This window comes from Neopsephotus bourkii, unplaced genomic scaffold (genome assembly GCF_033783945.1).
Source record: "Neopsephotus bourkii isolate Nb327-2 ecotype Australia unplaced genomic scaffold, CSIRO-AGI_Nbou_v1 NB_1589, whole genome shotgun sequence".
Lineage (NCBI taxonomy): Eukaryota > Metazoa > Chordata > Aves > Psittaciformes > Psittacidae > Neopsephotus > Neopsephotus bourkii.
The window spans coordinates 3,386,868-3,407,963 of NW_026902065.1; the positions used below are offsets into that span (position 1 = coordinate 3,386,868).

A 21,096-nucleotide genomic window follows, 5' to 3' on the forward strand; every position below is an offset into this window, starting at 1 on the left:
TGTTTTGTGCAGAATTGGGTCTGCACACTATTCACATCCTTACTAGAAGCTGCCTGAGCATGGGAAATGCTCACTCGTATCCCATCGTTTTAACAAACAATGCAATACCAAACCCTTGGCCACTCATTTTGAACAGTAGCAACATAAACACACCCTCTCCTCCCCCAACAGATGTACTCACTCTCTTCTACCATCCCCTTTCTAAAGATGGTCAGAAACGTGGAAGTTTGTACGCGCGCACTTCTGAAAAACACAGACATACACCTCAGTGTTTACAATGTGTTTGATAGGACAACCACTTTATTACAAAGAACAAACAATGCTCTGAAATAAGACTGATCAACTTGAATAGTACAAAATGTCAGTTTCCTTGTAGAGGTCATTAGGTAACAGGCTGTAAGACTAAGTTCACATCAAATCCGCTACTCTGAAATAACAGGTAACAACAGTAATACTTATTATATCTTCAGAGTTTACGGCATGATCATGTGCTCTACTCCAAACTACATTCAGAAGATATTGCTATAATTACTTTGAAAACACAAAGTGTAGGTTATTGTTCACTTCATTTCCATTTTCACAAGAACATTCTTGAGGTGAAGCTGTAGCCGTGTCTGCCGTAAGTGGCATGACTGTCCTCGGCTTACACAGTCACAACTTCCCGAAGGAGTTTAATAAACCTAGACACGTCTACAATGTGGATACCGTCATCTGATAGATTCAGCTTCTGTTACAATGTCCTTTAGCAATATAGGAAATAAATGGCTAACATGGATTCCCAAAGAGCCAATGTCAACAGTCTTCCAAACAAATTCAAAAATCAGTATTTGTCTGATATCTACTTGATAGATAGGCAAACAGGTGGGATTTAGATGTTATAAATACAGTTCTGAAAACAGACCACAAAGTGTATTTTACAGTGTGAACCACGATTTCATCTTAAAGTAAAACTGTGAGGAACTGAAGATTTGCGTATGATCACTATTCAACGTCACCCAACTTGGACAAAGAAGAGAAAATTGACATCTTATGTCAGGGCAGCTGGAGAAAGCACACTTACAAGGAAATTATACTTTCATTGAAAACGCCACACTTTTACCCTTTGGTAGTTGTGACATACCCACTGAAAAAGAAATTGTGCAAAGCGTGTGAAACCAAGTGCAAAAAAACTCCACCCAGACATACCCAACAGGTTTTATTCTTAAATAACAACTCTACAATCACAGCTACCAACCAACAAAATCAAAGCCACAAGTGTTTTCTCTAAAGGCTTCTTTCACAGTACTAGTGAGAAAAACCAAGTTCTATTCTTCTAGTTAGCAGTTCATGTGTATGTTATTTCAGTTATCAGACAGTGTTGGTATTGATGAAATGGGCCATTAAAAACACAAATATTTTAAAGCCAGTTAACTTCAGGAAAAGTCCTATACATTCATACTATAAACACTGTTTAAAGTGAATGTGGGGCATCTGTCATTGTCATAAACACAAGATTTTTCTCTGGAGCAAACCCAAGTGTATTACTCCTGTGCCATAACTAACACTATTATGGCAATTTATGGTCCCCAGCACTTTTTATATGCTATTATAGCATGCGATGTGTTGTGACAATTAAGGCTGTATCAGCACTTCCATCACAACCCTGATTTTCAGGGTAGCCAAAAGTTGGCTATTAAGTCTGTTCTGGGATACTGGAGCTGTTAAATCTCTACTATTTTAGTGATCCTTCTCCCACCAAACCAGGCACATCATTTGTTTCAGTTTATATATTTACAAACGCTCTTAAGACAAATTTAACTGGCAGAGGCAAGAAATTCTACCTTGACATATAGTCTTTTGGCATTCGGGGCAAAATTAAAGTGCAAAGTATAAACTTCATTGCACGGTAAATAATTTAGGTTTTCTTTTAAAATAAATCTTATTTAGGTGCCTCAATCTATTCACCTAGTGACCTTGTCCAACTCAGCCATTTTCCTCTACGCTTTGGTAAACATAGGTTTATATACAGATACATAAATAGTATTTAAAATGTTTACCTTTATTTCACTACTGTGAACACTTCTTTCTCCTCTTAGCATAGGAATGGATCAACCTATTCCTAGAAGTAATGCTTGTTGAATTCATCAGCTAGCTAGTTAATGTAAAATGATGCATAGTAAAAAGGGAGATACTGAACTTGATTGGTAGAATACACTGGTAAAGCAAACAAGCACTTAAGAAGATTAACTGGAATAAATATGTTGAAAGTTGCCATATAATATGTGCAAAATTGCTTACCATGTCAAAACTTTGGTTAACATTTTCAGATTGAAGTCTTACAGAAACATGATGGAAGCAACACAAGTGATTACAAACACAGGAATGAGGTAAGTTATTATTAGTGCAAAAAGCAAGCATATGCTAAAAGCAAAGCATATGGATTTAAAACAAAAAAAAGAAAAAAAAAATAAAAAGAAAAAAGAGAATGAATCTCATGGAAGTTTTAATCCAAGACCAGAAAGGTCTCTTGTAAACATTGGTATTTACAAGTTCATGATTTGTACAACTACAAAAGGATAGTTCTAAATAGTAGTAGTGCATTTACAATGAATTTTCGGTTTTCTTAATAAGAGAAATGACTTTTATCTTTTTCCTTTTAAATCTTCAGGGGCTATCTTTCAAGATTAAGATATTTGTTACAAATAGTAGAAAAATCATTTCTTTACAAAAAAAGTATATATTAAAATATTTATACATTTTAAGTTACTATATAATAACTGGAAGTTTTTGCCTTGTACTCAGGCACTGCAACGAAGAATGTGCTGTAAGAACTGAAACCAAACAGAATTTGCTCATATACCAAATCTTATGAATTACCTATGCAGGATCTGTAGCAATCATGGGGACTTTACCTCAATACTACTGCATGTGCCAATTATTTATGTATTCATTTTCAATCTGAAGGTGTGTCTTTTTTACATTTTAACTATCATTACCAAAAAGAGCTGCTGGATAGTGTATGATCTTCCAGCCCACCATCCTCAATATACTTTCCATATGGTACTCATACCTGAGCAAGGCTGTGTAATGCTGATGTTCCAAAAGTAAAAAAGGTTATATATTTTTAAGATAAAAACAATGCAAAAATAAAATATTTGTAGCATTTACAAATAGTACAAGAGTTACATTAAACACTACATTCGAAACTTGAGATTTATCATGTTGTTTCTACTTGGAGCTTGACGTTTTCATATCTGCAAAAAGAAGGAGACATTGTTAAATGTTTCATAATTTCACATCATACACAGGGTCAAACACCTTCAAACAATGACTATTTCAGAGTTCTGGGGTACAGATCAAGGTCAAAACCCTTGCCAATTAAATGGTTAAACCAGTGCTGGAATACTCCACATTACAGAAGACAATTTCTACATTGTTGCTCTCTATCTTAGAAAAAACACCAGAAAACAAGCAGTGGTGTATTCAACAGCTGGCTTTCAACCACCCCCTGGGGATCACAGCCCACAGACTGAGAGGTCAGCTAAACCCATACAACAGTTCATTGGTCCCTGAGGGGGTGTGCACACTCCCCTCACTCTGCCCTTCCTAACCTTACTCCATGCTCACAGGACCTCTGGCCGAGCAAAACCAGCTCCCAGCTACCAGAAAGCTAAGGCAGAATGAGGAAGGAGTGGGGTAAGAGGCAAAGCAAGCAAAACTTCTTATTTTGAGCACCCTGATTTGCTTGCTTAAAAAGGTGAGCCAGAACTGATCAGGCTTAAAGCTAATCTTTATTTTCAGGAGATCCATTCCCATCCCCAACTCACCATGAACCTGTACATAATCAAGCATGGGGACAGGGTGACAAAACCTCTTTTGGCTGTAATATACACTTCAAAGCGTACATGCCCCACAAAAACACACCTTACTTTATGAAAGATTCTTCTAATGAGGAGTGGGGAAGGACTGAAAAACACCCTGATTACACCCATGCATGTAACTGGATTAGAATATTAGAATAAAAAGCTTTTGAGCTGAAGGGAAGCCCAAGGAACTCAGAACCATACTGGGCTTTTATTATTTGAGGGGTCAATAACCAACATTCCAGTCCTTGCTTGTCTTTGCTTGTGAATAAAAATGCTTTTAAAATGTTATGCCAAATTCAACAACTGAATTTTCTTAAAACTTCTATAAGGAACAAAACAGTATTTCAAGAACTTTACATGTGTTGCTCCAAGAAGCATTAGCTCTAGAGACACAATACACCACTTCCTCCATTTAAATGCCACGCCTGACACCGACTCTACCTTGAAGCCATCGAACTTGTGTCGCTGGTCCGTATCCTCGCTCGTTCTTTGCGGAAATCCTGAACACTATAGCAGGTCGAGAAGTGTAATCAACGTGAGCATTTGAAAGCTGGGCAGCAGTCACTATACATGACGTCTTAAGACCACAGTATATTCTCATAAACACAAGCTGACTTGGGTTTTCCTGCAACTGTGTGGAACGAATTGCTAAGTAGGCAGAATATTCCAAAATATTTCCAGAGGGTGAAGCAGGAGGCTCCCAAGAAAGATGAATACAGTCTACGCTCTGAAGGGACAAAATGGGATGGTTATGGAGGTAACCATTAGATACTCAAATATACATATATATTAATAATATCAATATTTATATATAACTTTACATATATCATGTATTATATATAATACAGAGAGCAATACAAAATGCCCAAGTTTTCAGATTTAGCTTGTGATGAGAATTTTATCCATCAGAACTAGAATTACTTCTATTTCTCACCTTGGTGATTTTGACTGTTGAAGGAGCTCCAGGAAAACCTGGAATGCAAGTCTTGAATTCACTGATTTTACTGAAAGGCCCAACACCACAGCCATTAATTGCAGCAACTCTGAACCTGTATACTGTGCCTGGAAAAAGATCCTGCTTCTTAAGTAATCTGTAGTCTGGTACATCTGCACTTTCCATCTGGAAATAAAGCAACATTTGTATTAATTCTTAAAATATTCTAAACATAATTAGTCTACAAAAATATAAAGTGGGTAGTGATAAATTGAGATTAATACGTTCAATTGAAGCTGAATACTTTTGTACTTAAATCAGAATTTACAAAAAAGTTCTGACTGAAGCACTAGCTCATCTCAAAAGAGCTGACCTAAGATGCAATATGAGACTCCATCTCCAACCAACCCCATTTTTCAATCATTTAAAGCAGCTCTTGGCTATTTTTACTTGAGAAAGTAAAGTAGCATTTCTAACTGTACAGATTATGATTTAATTAGCAGACCTGTCTGCCCTAAAAAAGTATTTTTTATTTCAAAACCAGTTATTCCTATGGTTAGGAGCTGCAACATAGGTAATCAAAATGCTTTTGAAAAAAAGCACTGTAAGTTAGTATTAAATAGGTTTCTGAAGCATTATGTGCTACTGTAGTTCCATGTTTAAAATATGCATTGATGCATCACTAACACATTCAACAGAAGTATTTTCCTTCTGAATAATGTATAAGAAACCACAGTTGATGAAAACACTGTAAAATGTACTACCCTTCAAAACTAAGATGTGCAATATTTTTAGTGAAGTGCTTTCAAATAGTGTTATGCTCTTTTGTTTCTGTCTCAAGGAAACATAGAACCACCAGTTCTCATTTCTAGCTCACCAGGATATCATTAATTTAAGCACCATCAAAGCCGCAACATTTTTTCAAGTTTCACATGTATAGCATTTTAACTGATAAGCTTATACATGCAACAACATTAAGTTAGAGAAATCTAACACACAACCCACTACGGTTCCATATCTAGTCTTTTTAAACAGCCTAGCCTATGTCTTACTAGTATCTCTAACAACTGGTAAGCAAAGATTCTGAAAACAAAGCAGAAATGTTGAAATGTTTCAATTCTGTTCTGAAATAACACATTTAAAAGTTGTGGGTTTGTTTTTTTCGAGGGGGGGGGTGTTTTAGGGATTTTTTTAGTTTTAAGAATTTTTACTGGTTTTAAAATTCACTAAGTTTAAAATTCTTTACTAAGGCCAGAAATCTAAATACGTAAAGAATTAGCAACAGCAAAATAAGATGTTCTATATTATCATACAAAAACAACATCAGAAAATTCATCTGTTTTATGGAATAGTAAAAAAAGGTGAGCAAAATACATGAGGAACTACTGGTCACAAAATACAAGACTCCTACAAGCACCTGATCCTGCAGGAATCCTACATTCTGCATCAGGAATCCTACATTCTGCATCAGGAATCCTATGTTTTGTCGTCAGTCATATAAGCAACAGATTCTAAAATATGTATGTGCAAGTTATGTCAGAAGAATCAGCAGCTACCTTGTTAGAGATGTTCAGTGTTTCCTCTGGCAGCAAGTAGAACTGGCTCACCACAGCACTGTTGTTCTTAAAAATCCCAACGTCATACCACTGCCGGTCTCTTGCTTTCACCAGGGGTCTTTGTGGAGTTTTCTAGTATTTGAAGAACACGTTATGTAGACTACCCATACTTCAAGGTAATGTAAAAGCAAAAGGTCAAGACTAACATATGTTAAGAAACAACCCCCTTTTATACCAGTGTTACTTTCTTATGCTTGAATTGAATATGCATATGTTAAAATACTGTTCAAAACCAACTGGCTGTAATACACTGACAGACACAATCCATCATTTAAAAAAACCCCACAACCAACCAACATTTGGGACGTCACCTCTGACATTTAGTTTAAACAGGGATGGGAAGAAGTTTAAAGCTGTAGAACTAGGTGTCTCGAGCAGCATGTGGTTTCGAGTTAATTTCACTCAGAGGTCAAGAAGTTCCACAACGTGGTCCAACATCAGCTGCTCTACCTGAGATTCAGCTGTACCTCAGCCCCAAACACACTCTCTTTCAAGGTGCTGCTGAACTCACTTGCAGCTGAGAACAGAGCCTCTGCTGTGGCACGGGGTGATGGTGGCGGACAGCATGGGAATTGTTCCTGACTGACCCAGAAAGACAAACTGTCTTTCCTGCTTGTCTCCAGGCACCAGGGAGGGCGCTGGGTGATCAGTGTGCCCCACACAGCCAGGCCATGGTCCTGCTAGCATGGAAGAGGGGCAGGAGCAGCAGCTGCTTTTGGCAAAACCACCCCAACCCTTTAGTAGCAGCTGCTTCTTCCCATTCTTAGCTCCTCCCTTTTGGTGGCAACAATGGCACCTTGGTTTTGTGTATTAAGTTGTAAACGGGTGAAATAGGAAGCATTTACTTTTTCAGGCAGTATTTACAGCTTGCATAGCCAGTCCCCATCTCCTCTAGGGAAAAACATCAAGATATCAGTTTAGTAACGTTTCAAATCTACAGATCAGCAGCTAACACTAGTCTGATGTAATACATACTTCACTTTAAATCCTGCTGTCCATACAGAAAAAAACATTTTACATTTGCACATCATGCAGCAGAGAACCATACCACTGTGCCAGTCGATAAAAATGATTAAACAGCTGAACACATACTTGGATCTCCTCCCAACTACACAACTGCTGCTTAGACTCAAATCAAACCCACACAATGCTATTAGTTTCACAACAGAAATGTTTACTCCTGTATTATTCACTTCAAGCCCTAAATATACATTGCTTTTCTTTCAGAGAGATAATACAAGGAAAACAGAAGAGCCCTTGCAACTAATCAACAGAACAATAAATACAGCTATTTAATTGTACTTTTTCAGACTTACAGAGGAATGTGAATCATTTGTCTGTCCAGAACTGACCCTTGTTGAAGGTACGACATACGCAGGTTCAGCAGCTAGAAACAAAAAGTTATGTTTAAAAAGCTTAAGTGATAGGAAAAATACGATACAAAGCTCACAGAGTATTGAAAGTTGACCTCAACAGCCCTTTACAAGTATTTGTTGCAAAAGTAGGTCTCAGACTCCTTTTGCATGCAGCTCTATTTATAGCATGGATAGCTAATTCTGGCTTGCATCATATTTACAGAACAATTGTAAGAGCCTGGAATTGCAGGCTGCTACAGATAACAGAAACAGAAGGCAGGACTCATAAAACACTAAAAAGTGATAGAATTATGAAATCAATATGAAATATTTGTGAACAAATAAACTAAATTCTAGATTGAAGCACATGCTGGTAACATTGTATGAATAGTCTAAGCATCAAATCTTAATTTGAATGCACTCTGACATCAATACAGTCTGAATGCTGAACATGAGCAGGTCATCCTTATACAATCCTACCAAATGGAAAAAGAACATTTATTAAATTTAAAATGGAAACTTAAAAAATTAAAAAGAAATCAAAGCACGTAAGCACATGAGCAACACAAGGGAAAATTAGTATTCTATACTTCTGTTTCTGGGGTTTGCTTTTAAAATAGAATATACTGCTTGGTAAAAATTCTACTACTTGCACAGCATCAATAAGAGAACACATTTCTTAACACTCAAAACAACAGCAAGCACAGCCTGTTGATATTCTTGAAAAACAGAACCTGAAAAACTACTAGTATGTTTAGTTTCTGCATCACTGCTTATTTTGGCTATTTCTAGCAGACTGAAGAGGTCACCACATCTGACTGGCAGTGGGTGAACTGGCCAATATTTGTTACAGAGGTCAAATGTTTAAAATCAGAACCAGAGATTACCGGTTGTAGTCTTTTGCTGACTGAATAAACAGACAATCACTGAATACAGCAAATGTGCTATGGGCACCAAAACTGGCTGCCTCTGCTGTTCGGAAAATGGGCTTCTGCATAAATGCAGATTTAACAGACTTTTCACTTACAGGAAACAAAGTGGTTTACAAAGGTACAAAAGGAATATCCTGATTTTAAAAGATATTTAAATCATAGCAGAGATCATCCAGGCTGCCCAAGGTCCTCAATGCCCAAAGCCCTGTCTCAGTCCCAAGACAGTCAAGATGGGAATCCCACCACACTAGAGGAACTCTGATGGCCTTAGATATATATGGCTCAAAATACAGTATGTGAAACACATTTCAAACCTTCAGATTTTGAATTGAATGTTGTTAGTGAAGTTTCATCTTTAACAACTGCCCCATTTGTACTTGATGATTCAGTTTTAACAGCCTGCTGGGTTACCATAGTTTGTGTGCTGGAGACAGTACTGGATACAGAAGCATCAGGATTTACAGTTTGTTTATCCAAGTCATGTAATTCACCTACATTTGCTGAAGTTTGAGGACCTTAAAAAAAGAGAATATTAACCAGAATTCAATATTGGTAACAACAAATCTCAACTTGATCTAACGGCTTCAGTTTCATTTAAAACCAGCGTTTAGCTCAGACTCAAATCAGAACAGATCTGATTATGTTAATTGCTTTCTTTAGTTTTATAACTTAACAAGAGTCTGTCTGCATGCTCATAAACAGATATATGTACACAGTTCAATTAAAACACTGATTTCATTTGTTTTAAGCTCGCTATTTTGTATCTATTCGGTTACAAAATTATTAATTTGAAAAAAATCCTAATATAAAGTATCCACACAAATCAGGATCACACATTTGGAACCATCAACTGAAGATTAACTACTGAGGAACATCTGTTTCTAACTTAGCACGAAGATTCAAAATTTCCACATAAAACTTAAATTACACTATGAAGAAACAACCTATAAATTACATGAAAGTCAAATACAAAGATCAGGTGATTCTGGATTCACCACACTGAACTTAAGGCACTTCAGTACAATAGCTGTATCAGTGCCTATTCGTCTTCTATTCCCTCTGCAGTCAAGGAGAAACATGCTCCTCCCCATGTTGCCTAAAATTTCACATCAGCTAATAGCTTTTCACGATTAACAGACAGAAGTAGTGTCAAAGAGAGCCTGGAGTTACTTTTACCTTAATGCTGTAAAATTAATCTGGTCCTGTCAGTCTGTTCTTTGATGTTAAAATAAGCTATTTATGTTTAAAGATGTGCATTTGCCATCATAATAATGAATATATTGAAAATTTCATGTCCTTTGCAACACTTCAAACAACTTAAGATTTCATTTTTCCTCGTATCATCTAAAAATACATACAGTAGTAAGTAGCACAAGCTGAGGTTTATTTAAACTACAAAGGCCTCAAACAAACTGCAAGACAGATATAATCTTATGTTTACAAGATGAATTTTAGCTCTCACTTTTTGATTAATTTTTATTCTATAGTCATCTTACTTGTAGTACAAACAGGCAAAAGAGAAGGGGCATTTGATTCTTTGAATCCTGTAGCATCTGCATGGTTTTTCATAGTCTCATGTGTAACCTTGTTTTCAGTTGCTGCAACCTTTTCTTTTCCTTCTACTTTTAATAATGAGTTGGATGCAAGGGAAACTTGGACCTAACCAAAACAACAAATTTGTTAAATGTTTAACTGCAAAGTTCAGAAATGTCAGTTGCAAACACGGCATGAAAACGCTCAAAAACAACAAACAAAAATCCTCCAACAAACCCCCCTAGCATTTTAATCAAGAACCACCCTCACAACCCACATCATCTTAGCCAAAACAAAGACTCAAACTATAGGTTGGCCTGGAAGTGTTCCTGACACATACTAACTTTTACCTGAGAGTGAGCTCACCTTCTTAGTTTATTATATAGAAGCTCACTGGTGCATACATTTAGTCTATTGAGGGAACTTGAGGGAATGGGAAAAATCACAATTACAGAGGTTTTCAACCTTTGCTTTCCTGGTACACGCCTAAAATATTTCTACTGTTAGTAAAATTTATAGTATTTCTATGTGTGTTTTCTACAAGAACACATTATGAATTACATACAGACCTGAGGCCTTAACCCAATTAAGAAACAATATACATTTCTAAAAATGTAATCCTTTAGCCAGTTTGTCCTCCCTCATTCTTTTAAATCAGCAACAGTGGAACATGTACAACTGCACAACTAGAATAGGTAATAACTGAGTTTACTCTGTAGTGGGAACGTACAACTAAGCAGCCTAGCATAAAAACACTAACAAAGAAGGAATATGCCTTTCCTTTTTGCCTCCCACATTAATTTCACCAACACTGAGTGAATTATATTTCTATTGATATCAGGCTTCCAGTTCGCATTCTAGAAGTCAACACAGTTGCATTTTCCTTTCTTCATTACAAGGAAGACTGTCTTCCAATTATAAAACTAAAAAGGACATAAGAAAACAGACATAACTACTTCAGCAAGTGCGTTTTTTTGTTGGATCTGTATTTTTTCTAATGCCTGAGATGCATGTAGGGACTTACAAAACTGAGAAAGTGTTTTGGCAGTTCTCTTGCTTCCCATATTGCTTTGCCACTTAGAAGCATTTTTCAGCTTACACTTACATTATTAGGAACGACATTATTTGTTTGGCTGGGATGATCCGCCTTCATTTCTGGATATGGGACATTAGGCAATGATTGTGGACTTTGATGCAGAGAAGAGCCACCTTTCAGGTAAACAAAAGCAAATTCCAATTAGTTACATAAAGCTTAACATTATGTTCATTGGAATTTATTCCAGTAAGCAAGAGGGAGACCCAAAGCTGCCTGAAGGAAGACTTGGTTGTAAGACTAATACAAAACTGCACAGACAAACAGTCAGATAAAATCCTTTCCTCACTGTTTCCTTTCTCAAATTGTGCCCAGTACTGTACAAATACCTTCAGACAGATGGCCGTAACTGACAAGGAGAAGTTAAAGCTGAGATTTCCAAAATCATGATGCTCGCATTTGGGGAATAACCAAAGAAACAGGGTCTCTGTCTCTCAGAATCATATTAAAAAATTGCTTATTTGTGCAATCCTCTACCTCTGCACAAACATTAGCATATTATGATTTGACTACTACCTTGCGGACTCAGCACTGATGTCTCAGGAGCCCCAGTACCAGGTATTCCAGCCGCTGGTGGCACTGGTGAGTCAGCATGTAACTGAAGAAGATATCCCTCAACTGTAGGTACTTCATCCCATTTCACTTGAAAAGAGTTGGTTGTAGCTCTAATCAGCTGTACCTGTGATGGTGCTGGAGGTTTCTCTACAAAAAAACAGTAAAACACATATGGCATGTTTAAAATTGCCCTCTTTATCAGTTTAAGAAATACCTATATAATGCAAGCCAAATCAAGAGCCCCTTTCTTGCAATGTACAATATATACCATGTTTAACAAGAAACAGTTGTCAAAGGTGGTAAGTCAAGTCAGAGAACTGCAAGTCTTCAGAAATGCTTAAGTTTTAATGCTTTGTTTTTTTAATGGCTCTTCTGCTGCCACTAAGTCTTTGTATATACATCATTATAAGGATTACAGAGAGAAGAGATCCTTATCTCTTCCTAAAAGGCTGCAAGCAGCTCTTTGCCTTCTAAAGCTTTATGTATTACAGGAAGGGATTCACAGAAGATTGTGCTTTCTCTTGTCTTGCTCTCAGGAGCTAAAGTGAACTTTCCCTTAAAACTTCTCCTGCAGAGGCTGAAGCTTAGGCATGATTCAGTATCTATGACCTGCTCCTCTCACTTGCCTTCATGGCTGACTAGGCTGCATGCTCAAGCACATACCTCCCCTGCTATTTTTTTTTTTTTTTTTCATTTTCTGACCTCCCTGAGGATTAAAAAAAAACCAAAATAAACATAAACCAAACACCAAACCAAACCCAATCTCCTAAACGTTTTACAATCTTCAGTAACTATTCTTATGCTTCCGCTTGAGCGGGCAACAATTCCCTCCCAGAAGTACTACTCTAGTTCCCTCGCTCCAGTACCATTTTAGTGTTCTGCCATCAAGCCAGCTAATGAGTGACTGGTGTTCCAGAACTCCCTTAAGCCCCAGGAACAATTTGGTCCTTTCTCAGATTTGACAGTATCTTTTTGTAGTCCAGATGAGGAAGCAGCAGCAGCAATGATCCCAAGAGAAGCACGGGTTTGGTAAAAAAGAGTAGGTAGCAGCAGAAAAGATCACTAAGAAGAGAGGCCAGGAACCCTGAGGTTAGATAAAACACCCTTTAGCACCCTGTATCTACTATGACATAAAATGAAGAATCTATCCACAAAGTTCTTTCAGAGGCTTTAAACAAGCCTTCCTACTTTTCAGTTTGAGCTGAAGCCTTTAAACAACACTGAAGCATGGTTTATTTAAATAAGGTTTAAGATCTAAATAATCTTTTGAGTTTGCTACAGCTTTAGATGTTCCGTTCATCAATGATGTCAGCTTCCCATATCATAATAAAATTTGGAACATAGTACAAGTCTCTTACTTATTTCTGACTCACCGGTATCAAGGTACCAAAGATCTTTGCAGCAGACTTGATTGTTCCAAGCTTTTCTGTAACCATCTCTACCACTCCAGATATACAGACGAGTGCCAACTGCTACAGCACAGTGTCCTGCTCTTGGCCCTGGTAACAAGTTACTTTTGTCCTCCTGGCAATCTGAGATCAGACCTATCCATTCTGTGGTATCTAGTGAATGAAACTCATAAGATTTAGTTTCTAGACGTCTTCCAAAACAAGCAAAACAGATGTTAATGCACTCTGTTAATACACTTAACTGCTCAGAGAAAAGGAAAAAAAAATCACCTCTGGTTTTATAGACAAACTGCATTTAAATTTGCAATGTTACAATGAGAAGGTCACTTTCCAATTAGTTTGCAAGATACAATCAGTTAATACAGGATGAATTTCTGACCTCTGGTTGTCTGTCTCAGGCAAATACTAGATCAGAAGTTGAGGATTCAGGGACAGTGCATTTAGAAAAAACTCATTTCAGGATCTGTCTTTTGTGGTTTTCTATAAATGAAGGAGGAGTATTTATATTACTGAGTATTAAAGTCATATTAACAAAGGTTTGCAGAAGCAAACCTGCTGAATGTTTGAAGAAAAATATTACTAATTAAAATAACAATTTCTTAAGCAAGATGAAAAAGAAAAAAAAAAAAAAAAGGCATATTCTTTAGTCAGCCAGGATTACAACTGTGTATCCTAAACATTTTCTCAGGATATTCAAAATATTTACTCCATTCCATTACAAAAGTATTAATTCCAAATGCCCACTCCCAGAAAGGCAGAAACACTAACCCAAATTAAGATAAGAAAATGAACCGGTACATTTCCATTCACCATCATGAGCAGAAATTTCACCTCCTGCTGACTGTGGAACCCATCCACCAAAAACATACATTCTGAAATACAGGAAAAGAAGGAAGAGGGGAAAAAGACAAGAAAAGCCAATTAACATCTAGATCTGCTGCACGTGCTCTCTCAAACTAGGACAAAACAGAAAATATCCAGTGCTTCACAGTTCTGGTTTACAGCAGATTTTATTGTGTCTACTCTGTTTATAAAGTATTGTTGCAGACATTCACCTTCTGAAACTTTTGAGTAAGTTAACTGATTAAAAAATCCCAACCAAACAAATAACAAGCAAACCCAAAACTACTCCAACTATTTCCCAGAAACAGAAGTTAATACTGTGTCTTTTTACAAACCACCAAACTGCCAATACTCTCAAAAAATCACACATGTACACACAGGATTTCTACAATTCCTTACTGCAGACTTGTAAATAAACCCTTCTAAAATTAGAGGACCAGTATCTAAGTCAGATATCAAAATTTAAAAACATAATGCAGGCTACAAACTATTACATCTTAGTAAATAACAAAAAGAAGCTGCTGGATCATAAGATGGAAAGCTTTCACACTTCCTTCCCCCCTTGTCTCTGACTCCTCATACCAGCTTGTAAACTAATATAAAATGGACTGAAACCCATGTTTCAAAGCCCATTTTATCAATGCTATCCACCAAACCATAATGGCAAGAAGTAAAGTAATGAGACAGAGTACAGAAAAACTGGCCCTAAAAAACGTGGAAAGGTTTTACTGAGTAGGTCCACCCTTTAAGCATTTTCTTTGCGTAGCTAGTTCACTGTGTCACAGACACAGAGGGACTCAAGTTGTCTCCTGATAGAGCCAGCTCAGGTCCAGCTGAGACTGCTCCAGAATGCATGAAGAAGCCAGGAAAGCTACTTGTGGGCTAGGCAGATTACCCTGCTAAATGGACACTGACAGTTTGATACCCTTAAGTTAACAATGGCACTTTTACATTTCCTCTGAGATAGCGTAATAGAAGCAGAAGAGTACTCTACAGGGCTGGTGGTTTATACTGAGCAGTAGCAGATAAACATCATCATTCTCCTACTAGGTGTACCTTTCTAGAGCTGAGCTTTTAACAACAGACATACTTGTTTCCTATTACATTGGCTGTATGGAGGCTGCGAGGAAGTGGTACTGTTCCTTTAGTTTCTGGTCTTGACCAGGTCATGGTTTCTAAAAGAAAAAGAATAAAGCTATTCAAAAAAGTGCTGCTGCGTATTTCACTACCTGTATTTTAGGATGGAACATACGTTTAACATTCAACAAAACAGAATTCCACCTTCTTCAAATGGCGATTTTAAGAAAGAAGGTGCAATAATAAGTACTTAAAGCTTCTTTTAAAAATCACAGGAAATACTGACAAACTAATTGCTAATCAGCTTATCAAAAATATGTTATGGTTTCCTTATAGTTATTCAGCTTGGTTATCATACTGACAGTCTTTAAAGCACTCTAAGGAAATAATCTCAGTGTAACCAAAACCAGTAAGGATAATATATGCAAACAATGCTATATTTATTTAATTCCAAAAGGCTAACACTATAGTGTAAGTCCCACTAGTATCTGCACCACGTCACGCCATTAATCATTACATACTATCATTTTTTCTCTTAGCCTGTAAGGCCTCTGCACTGACCACTAGTGGCTCATAAACTTACCTATGTCAAGTTCCCAGAGATCATTAAGGCGACAGCCACACATCCCTCCAAAAATATACATCTTTGGACTTCCCAAATCTTTTCTGCAGTATATGATGGCTGTGTGAGATTCTCGTGGAGATGGCAAGATCCCTTTGGTCACAGGAATACTCCAGCCGACAACGCCAGAACCGTGTTGCAGCTCCAGTTCATAGAAATCATTTAAATATCTAGAGTATTATTGTCAAAGTATAAAAAATCCACTATAAGCAAGATTACAAGTGAGCTTTAAACCCTGACCCCTTACAAGTATTACAGACTTCAGTCTTGGGAGAGCATAGAATTTAAAAATCTCAAAACATCTGATGGCATTGTAGACACTATCAAAACTAAATGGATTTATAACAAAAAGTGAACTACCATAACTTACGGCCTTTAAGAAAACATGCTTTCATATCATACTTGATACACTGCATTACATGAAAGAAATACTAAACGTTGACAAAAAAAAACATTTGTAGCAGAAATCATTACATATGGACAAACCTGGAATAAACTGCAAAGTTGTGAGAAGTAAATGATGACATGGGACATTAGAGATTAATTTCTGCAACTCTAAGGCAACAAAGGTAAAAAGAAGCTGTTTCTGATTTCTTCAGGCTGGCCAACAGACAATTAGCCATTTGTTGATGAATCTATCAGCAAGTTACTTTTAGATAATGGTCACTGAATTTTGGTATTCACACCAGATACCTCTTGCTTACTGAGCTTAAAATTACCAGCTTACAGCTCAGTGTATGTAAGCTCTCTGAACTCTAGGTGAATGTGGATATAAAACTTTAGCATTATCACAGAATAAATTGGAAGGGACCTTACAGGTCACGTAGGTCCAACCCCTGCCACGGGCAGGGACACCTCAAAGCCCCATCTAGCCTGGCCTTAAACACTTCCAGGGATGGGGAAGCCACAACTTCTCTGGGCAACTTGTTCCAGTGCCTCACTACTCTCACAGGGAAGAATTTGCCCTATTTCAGTTTAAAACCATTCCCCGTTGTCCTGTCACTACATGACCTTGTAAAAAAGTTCCTCTCCAGATTGGAAGGCTGCTCTAAGGTCTCCCCTAAGACTTCTCCAGGCTGAACAAACCCAGCTCTCTCAGCCTGTCTTCATTGGAGACGTGCTCCACCCCTCTGAGCATCTTTGTGGCCTCCTCTGGACTCACTCCAAGAAGTCCATGTCCGTCTTATGTTGGGGGTCCCAGAGCTGACTGCAATACTCTGATGGGGAGGTGTCTCACCAAAGCAGAGTAGAGGGGCAGAATCACCTCCCTCAACTTGGTGGCCATGTTCCTTTTGATGCAGCCAAGGACATGGTAGGTTTCTGTGCTGCAAGCGCATGCTGAAGCCAGCTCATGTTCAGTTTCTCATTGAACAACACCCTAAATTCTTCTCCTCAGGGCTGCTCTCAATCCAGTCTCCATGCCGACCCACATGCAGGACTTTGCATTTGTCCTTGTTGAACTTCATGGGATTTGCACAGGCTCACCTCTCAAGTGTCCAGGTCCCTCTGGACAGCATCCCTTTCCTCCAGCATGTCAACCACACCACACAGCTTGGTGTTGTTGGCAAACTTGCTGAGGGTGTACTGTTATTATAGTGCTGTTTGCCAAATAAAGACAACTTCAGCTTTTACTTTTAAAAAATTCCAGATGAATTCATGACTGTTTTCTACAGCATTACAGAGGAAACTTCTATTGTGAATTCCCTGGTGATTTTTTTAAGTAATTTTTTTTTAAGTAATTCTAACAAACAAGCCATTCTTAAAAACATCACCCAAAATACTAAGAAAAAGACCAAAGTCTACTCAGGTTTCCCTCCAAAAGTGGCAGGGCTGTCAGTCAGTGTTGTGGGATTAGCAGAAGAAATATGTAAGCTTCTTAGCACGTAACCCCTCCATTGCACATATAATCCAAATGTGAGTACTTGATATGTAGGACAGGCTCCCTAGAACACTCCTCTTTGAAGTTGTCTATCTAGTAATTTATTTTTTTTTTAAAGACATTGAATTCAAACCAAAGCAGCATACCTGGGAACATTATTATTTGAATCCTCACTTTCATTTGCCAGGCCACCAAATAAATAGCACTTGTTGCCATATAAAGAAAAGCTGTGGCCAAGTCGAGGACAAGGTGGTGATCCAGTGGAAGGAGCTTGAGGTTTTACTTTTTTCCAGAGCCATCGACTTGCCTTAAAGACAAGAAAAACATATTCAGAAATACCTTTATAGTTGTTCATAGTCAACAGAATACAGATACTATTAAGACTTGTATACTTTCTGAATTATTTTTAAGGGAATGCTGGGCGTCTCTTAGGATATAGATATTAAAAGAGACAAACAGAGGCTAGCCTTTATAAAACATCAAATATTTTATACTTTATTCAGACTAGATGGAAGTCTCTTTTTCAAAGTTATTTATATTTTCTCCATCTTCAGAATCTATTCAAAGAGTTTATTCTTCCTGGAGCACAGCAAACCTCATCTAACTTTCCTCTGCAGCTGGCAATATAAAATGTGTTTGCTCATAAATATATAAATAAAGTAGTCCTCAGAACTGAAACATCTTCATACATTTCATACCTGCAATTCATATAAATCATTACTGTATCTTCCATATTCAACCATTCCTCCAAAAACTAGTATTCTGGTGCCATCACAAACAAATCCATGTGCTGCACAGCCTGGAGGAATATCTCCCCTTACAGCAGGAAGGAACCACTGATTTGTAACTATAGTAGAGAGGGGAAAAAAAAAAAAAAGGAAAGTATTTTTAAACACCTCTGCTTTCTAAAGAATTACCTTTTACCTGTAGATAACTGTGAATGGGCTGTTTAACACTAACTTTTTAATGAAAAAAGTAATTCTATTAAAAGAAAAGCAAATACCTCTATCAAACCTATGTTACTCAATTGGTAAATAAGCACAAGAGGTCTCTGTAATAAGTCAGTTACCAAGGGTCACTCGGCAATTTTAACAGACTTGCCAAAAAAAAACAAAACAAAAAAGGCTAATGAGGAACCTAAGTGCAGTTCCACACAAGAGAGATAACTACACTAACTCAGAGGGAGCAAGCCCTAGAAACAGAATTATTAGAGCTACAGGGGCATAGCAATGTGCCTGGAGTTAATATGCCATTGAAAAGCTAATTACAGCGTTCTGGGACCCGTGTTAATATCTACAGAGCACTGCGCTGATACATGGGAGAGGAGAGGCAAAGAGGCAAGAAACGGCAACGGAGACTGCCTGATCCAGCATGTTGGTGTTTAAACTGTTCTGGAATTAAAGAATTACAGAAGACACTGCCTCCTTTTTACTAAGCTTTTTGCATGAGCACAAAGAGGAAAAGTATGAAATTAGAAGCTATGAGTGAACATTGCTTCAAGGGATTAAGATGCCTTCACTGGGTGCCAGCTCCTCAGAAGTCATCACACTCGCAGCAAAAGCAATGATGACATCCCAAATTCAAGCAGCTCAGGTCATAACCCTGCATCCTAGCCACCAGAGAGAAAAAAAGGTCAGTTTGGGCCAAACACGCATCTGGGAACTGGAACAATCAAGTTATGATGCTTTTTGTCACTGCTGCAAATAGGAAACATATCCTTACTTTTCCTGGGAAAAAAAATAAAGTCATGTTAAGATTTACTCAGAAGGCACCCATCAGAACCTCTGTTCCGTTAGACAGTATAACTGTCCTATCTAAAAGCTTTTTACTCATCAAAACAGAAAGACTAAGAGATTTTTCTTTTCTCCCCCAAAAATGTGACTGAGCACAGCAGATCTTTAAGCTACATGGAAATACCTGCTTGGAAAAGCTCTATCAGTAAGCATTTTCCACTAATAAACTACCTCAAAAACATGTTTGTGCTGCCAGATTTTACCTCAAAAACACTCAGAAAAAATACCATCACTTTTTTTTTTGGGGGGGGGAGGCGGAGGGAAGAGACTGGGGGAAGGAGGGACACGGCATGATAAGAATATTTCCTTAACGTTCTTATAAGTTGGTAAATTAAAAGGCTAGTTAGCATGGTCTCACTTTCATGCTTTTGGTACACTGCACAAGCGGCTAACAGCGGCTGACTGAGAAGCCCAGATCAGTCACTTAACTATCCCAACTCAGCCCAAGCTCTGAAATCACACAGAAGTTTTCCAGCTTCATCCAGTATCCCGTACAGTAAGTGCTTAGGCATCTAATCTTTCACGAATAAAATAGGTCTTAGGCAGCTTCCTGTTTGGAAAGGCTCCCAATGCCAGCATGTTCGCTTTTCTAACCCAGATTTGTTTCAGCGTGCTCAGCTCTCGTAAACTGCCACCAGAGGGAAGAAGAAGGGGGCTCTGGACACCCATGGGGAACTAATGCAGCCTGCAGTCATTTAGCCGAGACCTGCCAGGGGAGGCTCTGCACCCCAGGACGAGGGACTAAGAAAGCAGAACAGACGCAAGGCACACAGAACAATCTTCCAGGTTCCTATTCTCCAAGAAAGAGGCATCATCCCCGCAGCATCAACCAAGGCGCTGCACAACCCCGGGAGAACCGTCGCCCAGGTGTATATCCCCGCTTTCCCCTCCCATTTCGGCTCCAGGCAGCTTTTCAGCATCCCGCCCGCCGTTCCCTCAGCATCAGCAGCTCAACCGTCCACGGCAGCCTCGGAGGACGGCAAGAAGCTCGGAGAGCGATCGCCTCTCTGTGAGGAGGACGGTGCCAGCGGCGGCGGCTGACAACATGACAGCCCCGCCGCTAGCGCTCCCCTGCCGCCTCAGAGCCCCGGCTCCGCCCGACGCTCTCCATGCCCGCAGCCCCGCCCCGCGCACCCGTGTTGTAGACATGCAGCTCATCGGCGATGCCCTCGTTGCCGCCCCCGAAGATAATGACCAGCTCACGGATGGCGACCGCACGGTGCCCATGGCGGGAGCGTGGCACCGGCCCCGTGAAGGAAGACACCCGCCTCCAGTTCAGCCCAGCGGCGGCCGCCGCCATCTTACCGCCACTCCCACAATGCACTGCGCGGCCGGGGTAGGCAGGCGGTGGGAAGGGGGAGCGGCGGGGTGCCGTCGTGGGTCACGTGATGACTGTGGCGGGGCGGGTGCCCGTTAATCTGTTGTCATCGTCTCTTGAGGTGGAGTTTTTATCGTGGGGCTCTTCCAGCCAGTTTGTGCCTGCTGGATGCTGGCCTGTCCCCCCTCGGTGGCGGGGGCCGCAGCGGAGGAGTTGCCAAGAGTGTTCCCGGCCAAGGTGGGGACTCGGAGGCCGCTCTGGGCTCACTCCCGGGCTCTGCCGCGGCCGCCTC

At 39.0% G+C, this 21,096-nt stretch overlaps 1 protein-coding gene across 3 annotated transcripts; it reads right to left on the reverse strand.

The window, feature by feature from the left end:
* Positions 1 to 271: 271 nt before the first annotated feature.
* Positions 272 to 20,829, reverse strand: HCFC2 (host cell factor C2). 3 transcript variants are annotated; one of them, XM_061371874.1, is made up of 16 exons: positions 20,621 to 20,829; positions 18,392 to 18,540; positions 17,840 to 18,000; positions 15,776 to 15,984; positions 15,206 to 15,290; positions 14,041 to 14,144; positions 13,237 to 13,425; positions 11,825 to 12,010; positions 11,321 to 11,424; positions 10,179 to 10,341; positions 8,997 to 9,197; positions 7,712 to 7,782; positions 6,336 to 6,467; positions 4,780 to 4,965; positions 4,287 to 4,572; positions 272 to 3,233 (listed from the first exon to the last, which is right to left on the reverse strand). In XM_061371874.1, exons 1-16 carry the CDS (start codon positions 20,784 to 20,786, stop codon positions 3,208 to 3,210), a joined length of 2,418 nt encoding a protein of 805 aa, XP_061227858.1. In that variant the 5' UTR covers positions 20,787 to 20,829; the 3' UTR covers positions 272 to 3,207. The 3 variants fall into 3 exon arrangements, with proteins under 3 accessions (XP_061227858.1, XP_061227859.1, XP_061227857.1); XM_061371875.1 differs by lacking the exon at positions 18,392 to 18,540; XM_061371873.1 differs by lacking the exon at positions 272 to 3,233 and having other exon boundaries at positions 3,247 to 4,572.
* Positions 20,830 to 21,096: the final 267 nt, after the last annotated feature.